Genomic DNA, 9,275 nt, shown 5'->3' with positions numbered 1-9,275 from the left:
ATTCAGTGTTTGTACAATGCCTAGCCAATAGGTGCTAATCTTGCTTGGCCCCAGTTCTAGCCATCAGTAACTTAATAATTATTGCTAGGGTAAATTCAACTATATTATAAATTGGTTTACAGAACTTCAAAAAGGGATTCCTCATAATATGAAGCATGGACCCATAGCAGTTTTTTCCGCTCGCTTTCTGAGCTGAATCCTGGAAAAATCCGTCCCCGCCCGGCGCTGTCTGTGCTGTAACCTGGCCAGGTAAGGACCGAGCAGCTGCCAGGGGCGGGGCTGGGACTCTTCCATTGCTCGCTCCGACCGTCCAGCCCCGTCACCTTCCCAGCCCAGACCCCGCCCCCGCCCCTCCATTGGCCAAGTCTCTGTGTAAATAGGGCCGCGCTCTGACAGCTGCCAGGCGCAGTGAGCCGGGTGCCCCGCACTAGAAACTCTGCCTGAGCAGCATCCCCGCGCCCAGCCTGACAGGGGAGGGCAGCTTTCCCCGCTGAGTCGGGAGAGAGGGGCCGCTCGGAGCGCGCTGTCCCTTCCTCCCTGGGGCCTCAGCGGCTGGGAGGGCTGGAAGGCGGGTCCGGTTCAGCCCGGCTCAGCCCGGCTCCCCCCGCTGGCTCCGGCTGCACCGAGATGAGCAGCCCTGATGCTGGATACGCCAGCAGCGACGACCAGACGCAGGCCAGGTGCTCGCTCCCCATCATGATGCCGGCCCTGGGCCCCTGCCGGTGGGCAGAGTCCCTGAGCCCCCTCGCAGAGGCCAAGGTGAAGAGCGAGGCGGCCCCAGCGGGGGCTGCGAGCGGCCGAGGCAAAAGCGAGTCCCGCATCCGCCGCCCCATGAACGCCTTCATGGTGTGGGCCAAGGACGAGCGCAAGAGGCTGGCGCAGCAGAACCCGGACCTGCACAACGCGGAGCTCAGCAAGATGCTGGGTGAGTGGGTGCCCGCTAGTGACCCCTTCTCCTCCCCCACGCCCCAGCAGCCCCAGCGGGGATGGCAGCACTGGGGGGGGGGCAGGATCTAGGGGTGCCGGGGGAGCTGGTGCCGGGGTTTGTTCAAGGCTCTCAGCCCCCCGCTGTAAGCACTGTGCGCAGCGGAGCGCAAAGCCCCGGTTACCGAGCGGTGCTGGGAGCGGTTCCAGCGCCAGGCGGCTGCGGGGCGGACTGGACCCCGGTGGGTGCTGCAGGGAGAGGGGATGGGAGGAGTTGCCAAGGCCCCTTGCCCGGGGACTGGGATAGCCAGGGGAGCAGGACCGGTTGGAGGGGGGCGGGGGGGCATGGGGAAGCGGCGGCGGAGCGCTGGGTCGGGGGCGCACTGGGGCTGGCTAGGGAAGGCGGGAGGGGGCCGGGCGCTGGCGCTGGCGCTGGCGGAGGCAAGCGAAGGACCCGCAGGGTTACGCGGTTTCTCGCCCCCAGGCAAGGCCTGGAAGGCGCTGTCGCTGGCGGAGAAGCGGCCGTTCGTGGAGGAGGCGGAGCGGCTGCGGGTGCAGCACATGCAGGACCATCCCAACTACAAATACCGGCCGCGCCGACGGAAGCAGGTGAAGCGCCTGAAGCGCGTCGAAAGCGGCTTCCTGGCGCACGGGCTGGCGGAGGCGCCGGGCGCCGGACTGGCCAGCGAGGGCAGCAGGATGTGCGTGGAGAGCCTGGCCCTGCCCTACCCGGAGCAGGGCTACCCCGCCGTGCAGAGCGCGCTGCCCCCGGCCCTGGGCCACTACCGGGACTGCCAGCCCCTGGGCGCGCCCTTCGACGGCTACACCCTGCCCACGCCGGACCCCTCCCCGCTGGACGCGGCCGACCCCGAGCCGGCCTATTACTCGGCGCCGCCCCTGCAGGACGAGTGTCCGCTGGCGCCCTACGGCTACCCCGCCCCTCCCGCGGCCGAGTACCCCGGGCACCCGGCCGAGGGCCAGGCCAGCGCCGCGCTCCGCAGGCACCTGCCCCGCGCCGAGTCGCTGGGGCAGCTCAGCGCCCTGCAGAGCCTGCTGGGCTGCCAGGGCCCCCTGCACGCCTACTACGGGCCGCTCTGCCCGCCCGCCGGCCCGGCCCGCGGGCCCCAGCTCCAGCAGCTCCAGCAGCCCCAGCAGCAGCAGGCCGGCCAGCCCTCGCCGCCGCCCGAGGCGCAGCAGTGCCGGGAGGCGCTGGAGCACCTGTCGCAGGACGAGCTGCTGGGCGAGGTGGATCGCACTGAATTCGAGCAGTACCTGCACTTCGCCTGCAAGCCCGAGCTCGGCCTCCACTTCCAGGGCCACGAAGCCGGCCTGCCCGAGGCAGACGGCCACGGGCCCATCTCCTCCGCGGTGTCAGACGCAAGTACTGCTGTGTATTACTGCACTTACCCCGATGCCTAAGAGACCCGCGCTGCTGCTGCTGGGCGTTGTGGGAAGTAGCTGTTCGGACCGTGGCGGACTCCCGGGCGATGGGAAGCCTTGTACAGAACTGGGGTGTGTGCTTAGCTCCTATTTATGTAATTTATTGGGATCTTGAGAACTGACAGGTGACAGAGACCCGCTCAAGGTTTCCGTCAGATACCCAAGTGCTGCAATTCTGAAGTTTCACTCTAAACTGAAATGTAAAACCTATTTAAACTTCCCGTAGCTGCACACTTGGGCTGTAACTTATCAGCTCCTGAAAGACTCCACCATGCTCTTTAAACGTTGTGACTGTTCGATTTTATACACGTGGAATTTTGGTTTTGTACAGACTGATTTTGCACTTTTACAAATAAAGGGAAAATAATAAAATTGTTCATTTTTATATCCCCTTCTGTCTATAACTATTATCTTGCATTTCAGGATGTATGATAGTGAGGAACAAAGGCAACAATTAAGTATTGTTATTCAGTATTAACTAATTAGATAAATGACTTGTTTCAATTCAAAACCTTTACAGTAAGGAAAAATCTCCATCACATTTAAATATGTTACTGGCGGTAATGCCAATTTCTTTTTAGGCTGGGTCTTATCTCAAGTAAACAGTCAATGGAATTGATAAACATCTCCCCCCTCAACATACTGTTTTCTCTTAGAAATTCAATATAAAACTATCTGAATTTTCAGGGATTTGCTTTGGAAAGACTGATCAGTCGGACTGAACTGAAAATTGAGACGAAGATTGTATGCTTGTAGTGAAATTCTAGTTAAAGGGCACAAGGAAAGATGACACCAAAATATTTTTAATGACTCAGTGAATCCTTTGATTTCATTGGGAACCAGATCGTTCTTTAAAAGTGCCAAGCAACAAATACGGACTACATCAGCTGTTGTAAAAATAATGTACTCTGCTATTGAATACCTGCCTTAACTCTGTGTGGAAGGGAATACCGGTTCATTTATGGGAAAAGATTAGGGGGAATCAATGTCCCTTCAAGTATAAGTCTGACAAGCTATTTTAGTTAACATCTATTTGAAAATTGGGGGCTTTTAGAGTTCAGTTTTCCATAGTTGATTCCTAAATATTTCAGAAGCTGTTACTTTGCAATAAGAACATCCCATTTAATATTTAAAAATGCGCATTTAGACTTCAGTGTTCCCACTGATAAGCATTTCTCCTCCATTTAGGTCTGACCTTGCAACCTAAATATGTCAGTGCCATTGCAAATAGAAATATCTTTTAGTGCCGTGATTCCAATGCCATTGTTAAATACACCTGTGTAATTATAATGTTTAATTTCAGAAAACGTTTTCAGTTAAGAGGAAGTAGGGGTAGATCAAATGAAACTGGATTTATAAATTCGTATTCAGTTTGAAGGCAGGATTCTGCCACCTTTATTTATCCTAAGTAACATTTTACTCCCAGTGAACTCCAGTAATTATACAGGTGTATTTGAAGTATTGTACTACCTCAGGCATGGGGGGCAGACTTGGAGACTGGGTGAGAGGGAAGGTCTAGCGATCCTATGATTAACCTGAATTTTATCTGAACAGTGAAATGAAATAGTGTCCTTTTCCAAATTAAATTTAATTAGCTTTTGGCTCTGTTGATGAAAGAAAGCAAGAGACCTGAAAACATCTGATGCAGACAGCTCCTGCTCTATGAACTTTGGATCAGGCGCTAAAGCAGTTACGTGGTGTTATCATGTCTGGTATTTAATATATGACTTCACTGCAATTGCACGTTTTGAATTAAAGCACAAACCTCACTTTCCTTGTACAACGTTCTACTCTCCGGATTCTTAAAATAATGGGGCTCTTTCATTCCCTGTTGCCCTTTTCAATGTGCAGTGATGGCGTGACTATGATATGTGCATTCTGTGTCTCTTCACTCAGGTTATTTGAGAGCAGATCAGTTGTGTTTGGAAATATGCAGATAATTAATTTGTTCTAATATATGCAAAAATATCAGGTCGGGCATAGCGTTTGCCTAGAATAATATTACCATTCGGTACATCTCCTTAATTACAGGTGGAGGCCCTTTCAAACTAATTCGTTAGGACCAGATTCTCAAATGCTACCTTTCCTTGTCTACGGTTTTGCAGCTATAAATTACAGGCACAATTTAGGTAATTGATTGTGCAATTGGATTTAAATGCTCTAAATTACCTATACTTCTGCAAAATCTTTCCCGGTGCACCTATCAATGTGTTATCTGAGGGACACGGAAAATATTGATCTTAAAAGATGCGCTCATTTACTTTTCATTGCTTTTCCTTACAATCCCGTGGCATTTTGCTATACTCTAAAATTTAGATTCCCATGTCCAGATTATGGCAATATGTGAAAAGGGTCATGACTTGACCAAAAATGGTAAAATTTTCAAAGCATGTCAAATTATTCCTATGTTGCCTTTTGGAAAAGGCACATCCAGACCTTATTCTGTTCCATCTGTGTACGTGCTAAATCATGGCAGATCTATTTTATTATTAGAAAGGCCACAGAAGGCTATTAGACGTCCTTAGTTGATATTAAAAAGTGTGTGTATGGGAGGGGAGTTATTTTTTCCAATTTGTGATGTGCTTACACTGGATGAGCGATGTGGACCTTTCAGTTTTAGCCAAATATTTTATATATATATATATATATATATATATATATATATATGAGGGAATGTTTTCTGTCTGGTAAAGAAAGGAAGCAGGAAGCCCATTTTGGACTGGCTATCTAGAGCAAAACCCATACACATCATTAGCAAATAGCTACGGATAATGGTCATAAACAAGCTTGAAGCACTAGCTGTGTTTGGCAGAATTATGGCTGTTGCAATCTGCCTAACAGCTCGCCAAGCAGATCCACAAGAACTAAAGAACAGAACTAGGTATAAATTAGGATGCCCTGACCCCATGCAGAGATCCTTTAAAACTTCAGCATAAAAACGCAGCTGTAATAGAGCTTTTAACCTGCATGTATATTTCAGATAATCGAACGAATTCAATTAAAAACAAAAAACAAAAAACCAGTCAAATTCCCCGCAATCGCAATGAGAAAATCAGATGTTCATGTCTGATCAAAAATCACCTTTAAAGAAATGTTCCTAAAGATGGACAGACCTGATATCCACGCAAATATATTGGAAAAGTACCGTGGTGAGTTTTTTGTTTGTTTGAATTATCATGCCTTTAATAAGCAGAATAACGGCAGAAATGCTCCTGTTTCTTCCCTTGCTCTGAAATTGCTTGGAAATAAATTGTGACTTCACGTTTTTGGAAAGTCCGAGCAGCATCTCTAGCCGTTTTTGAGGTCTGGGTTGTATCCCTTTCCTTGTCCACTCCCCCACCGTAAAATTGCCACCGCCTTTTCACACAGTTCAAAAATCGACGAACTTTGAAACTGGTCACATAAATGAATTATGTCCATGACCAAGTGTGAGAAAAGTGGACATAATAATTATAGAGCTGGGAATAATTACTGGTTAGTGGTATTTGATACATTTAGCCCCCCTCTCCCCCCTTTTTTTGTTTGTTTGTTTTTTGTTGCGGTATGGTGGTGAGGGTGGTAACTGTATACACGGTTTATGAACACCTTTATTCACTACTCCAAAATATTTGCCAAATAGCGTCTCTGAATAATTTTTATATGTCGGTAATTCATCAATTCCGTTCAGTTAGAAGATTTGACTTCTGAAATTTGGGATGCGATCTTTAGTTTGACTCGATACATGGATTAATTGGTATAGTTCCTCTTCCCTGTTTGAGAAAGAATCGGGTTTGTGGAGCCCAGTACTCACTTTTAGGATTGACTCTCTGAATAGTCTGTCAAATTAATTTAAAACGTAGCAGGTTTGCGAACTGCCCCTGCACTCCGGGCAACATTTCTTACACTGCCCATGCCTTGACTTTCAGAAAATTAGCCATCAAGTAGGGCCCTAAATCACTGAACCACTTCTGACAAGATTGCACAATGTTCTCTAGGCTATTTATGGAAAGTGACTGTAAAAAGTCTAGGAAAACAGCTGAAGTGAATTCAGTTCTAAGCGGTAGGAATGCTCGTGGACAATTTGTTGAAAGATCCTAACATTTAACCACTTAAGCATTTGTTATCAGGCTTTGGAGGCGTTTGTAACAGACTAAGGAAAGCCCTGCCACCCGGTTCACGTTGGCTGGGTCCATCCTGTCAGACACAAGGCCTGCAGCTGTCAAGCTGGCGGGGAAACCATTTACATAAAGAATATCGTAAACGTTATCTTGAAGCATACATACAGTCTTCCGCTCATCTTTACCGTCTCCCCCTCCCTTCTAACAAAAAACAAACAAACAGGCAATGCCACTGCCTTAACATCAGGATTAGAAGCAAGTGTCCTGGGCTGGGAGAAAAGAGACATCTTCCGATCAAGTTTTCATAAATTTACTTGCCAAGATAGAGCAAGCAGCTTTAATTTAGCCTTGCAAAAAACAATCTTCAGCTAAACAATAGCATTAGCAAGTCAGCTTCTTGAATCCATTTATCTAAATGAAGTGTGAATTCTGTCGTACAACTTCTAACCCTAATTAAGACCGCTTAACCCCCCAAGGTTATTAAACTTATTTATTTAAAAAAACCCGATCACGGTAGGGTTGCTCCCTGACACAGTAAAACACATACCGTGTTGTGTAGCTGAGTACATGTGAGTCTTGACATTTTTTACAGACAATTTCTCCGTTGAGGCTGGTGTAATCCCAGTTGCTGCTCCGATTACAGAAAATCGGTAGAAAAAATCGATTAGCCCTTCTCTGTTTAGGAAAGATTTTTGGGTATAATCTAGTGTGTGAATTTAAACCAATAGAGTTATACGGTGTAGCCCCTTGTGTGAACACTCTTATTCTAGTGTAAAAGGTTGTTTACACAGGCCAGCGAGTTATTACAGAATAACTATTTAGGAATAATTGCCTGTGTGGACACTCTTAACCCAGAATAAGAGTGCCTTATTCTGTTTTAATTTAATCTACTTTAAAGTAAACAGGAAAAATACATTCCTATTCCAGAATAAGAGTGTTCATACATGGAGTTATTCAGGAATAGCTATTCCACTTTAAATCCACAATTTACCTTAATCTGAATTAATTTTCAGGTATATGGTTTGTCTACATAAATAAATGAATTTGGATTAATTTAGGGTGTGAATTGGATAACTCTATGTATGGATACTCTTGTTCCAGAGTAAGAGCATCTAAACATGCAGTTAATCAGAAATAGCTATTTTGCTTTAAATTCACAGCCCTTATGCCTATTTACAGTTTAATTTATGTTGTCCTGGGAAGGGTTTTATTAACTTCACCCCAAAAAGTTACTCACAGCAGAATAAGAGCCTCCACACAGGGATTATACTTGTGTAACTATACTGCTATATCTGTAAAACTTTCCTTTAGTTAAATTAGCAACACCTTCGTGTGGGCACTGTTCTACTGATATCGAAGTATAGGCTGCACCTCTGTAAACAACACTGAAAGCTCTAGTGTAGACGGTTCTGACAGACCATTTACAGCATCGTCAATTAAGTCAGCCTGGGGCTGAAAATGGCTGCTGGAAACCAGAGACCCATCTGCACTAGGGACTCCAGCATTGCTAACAGTATAGTTGAACTCGTGTCAGCAATGAGGGGACATTTTTATTAAAATTCTCTAGTGTTGAGGAGGCCTTGCATGCACACAAGCCATTGTGTACATTTAGGCTCAATCTAATCGATACAAAGAACCATGTTAGGGGACAGAACAGATCTGTCTTCACTTTAGGTCTATATAACTCACTGAGCTGCATCCCTTATAAAAGCTATAAATCAAAGGTTTTGATATTTAAACACAGTTCTGACAGACTTTACTGAATCAAGCTAATTTGCTATAAACCGGTTTAAATTAATTTGTGTGCATCTACAGAAGGGATTTGCACTGGTTTAATCAAGTACATTTAAAATCAATTCTATTTCACCCAAAGCAACTTAGTTTCTAATATAGACCAGGGCTAAACTTGTAAATGCTTTCTGGCAGGGACCCAGCCCTCCTTTATGTCTGTTCAGTTCTGTTCAGCTTTTGGGGGCCACTGTAGTGTAAACAATATTATTAATTTGTTATTTCACTAGTGCTTAGAGGCAGTAGCTGAGATCAGCATCAGGCTTGAAGGAGCAGGGACAGAGGTAGTTGGGGAGAATTGTGGGGTGGAGGGAAGAAAGGCAGAGAGATGAGCTGTAGGAAAATAGAGCAGAGGGTAGGATGGGGAAGGTGCAAGAGAAGCTGGGGTGGAAGTAGGGTTGAAGGGGTTGGAGCAGTAGGCGCTAAGCAATGGATGGGGGTAGGATGGGGATCAAAGGAGCTGGGACACAGAATAGGTATGGGGATGGGCTAGGATAGGTTAGGGTCAGTAGCAGTGGGGTGGGAAAGTGTGTTTTATTCCTTCCCCTACCCCATCTGTCCTGTCTATTTAGATGGTAAAATCTTTGGGGTGGGGATTATCTACTGCTTTGTGACTGTACAGTGCCTAGCACAAGGAGGCCCCATTCTTGGTTGGTCATTAAGTAATACCATAATAAATGTGATGAATAATCATTAAGTAGAGCCCCATTGTAGGAAGTATCATACAGACACATACCAAGAGATAATCTCTGCTCTGAAGAGTTTATAGTTTAAATCAACAACAGTGACAAATGGTAGGAAGAAAAAGTATCAACTACTAACTACACCTCAATGTACTTACACTCCTGCAAATTCCTCTGGAGCCAGGACCATAGGCCCCCATTCTATAAGCATGTACAAACTTGACTTTAAGCACAGGAATAGTCCCATTGGATAATTAAGTGCTTGCTGCATCAGGAAGGGGGAGTCACTCTCTTCCTCAGTTTCCCCATTTGTAAAATGAAAATAATGTTACTTCCTTTTCCC

General features: G+C 46.5%; 1 protein-coding gene across 1 annotated transcript; it reads left to right on the top strand.

The window, feature by feature from the left end:
* Window positions 1-421: 421 nt before the first annotated feature.
* Window positions 422-3,698, top strand: LOC137156858 (transcription factor SOX-17-like). Its single transcript, XM_067553869.1, has 2 exons — window positions 422-925; window positions 1,409-3,698. Exons 1-2 carry the CDS (start codon window positions 628-630, stop codon window positions 2,341-2,343), a joined length of 1,233 nt encoding a protein of 410 aa, XP_067409970.1. The 5' UTR covers window positions 422-627; the 3' UTR covers window positions 2,344-3,698.
* The last annotated feature ends 5,577 nt before the right edge of the window (window positions 3,699-9,275 follow it).

Source organism: Emydura macquarii, unplaced genomic scaffold (genome assembly GCF_026122565.2).
Source record: "Emydura macquarii macquarii isolate MOO-44397 ecotype Brisbane River unplaced genomic scaffold, CSIRO-AGI_Emac_v2 contig_1477, whole genome shotgun sequence".
Lineage (NCBI taxonomy): Eukaryota > Metazoa > Chordata > Testudines > Chelidae > Emydura > Emydura macquarii.
Note: the sequence above shows the minus strand (reverse complement) of the source record. Positions and strands in the feature narration are given on the sequence as shown.

Coding starts and splice junctions, on each gene's coding strand:
- LOC137156858 (XM_067553869.1), top strand. CDS start 628: ATGAGCAGCCCTGATGCTGGATACGCCAGCAGCGACGACCAGACGCAG. Junction 926..1,408: donor GGAGCTCAGCAAGATGCTGG/GTGAGTGGGTGC, acceptor TCTCGCCCCCAG/GCAAGGCCTGGAAGGCGCTG.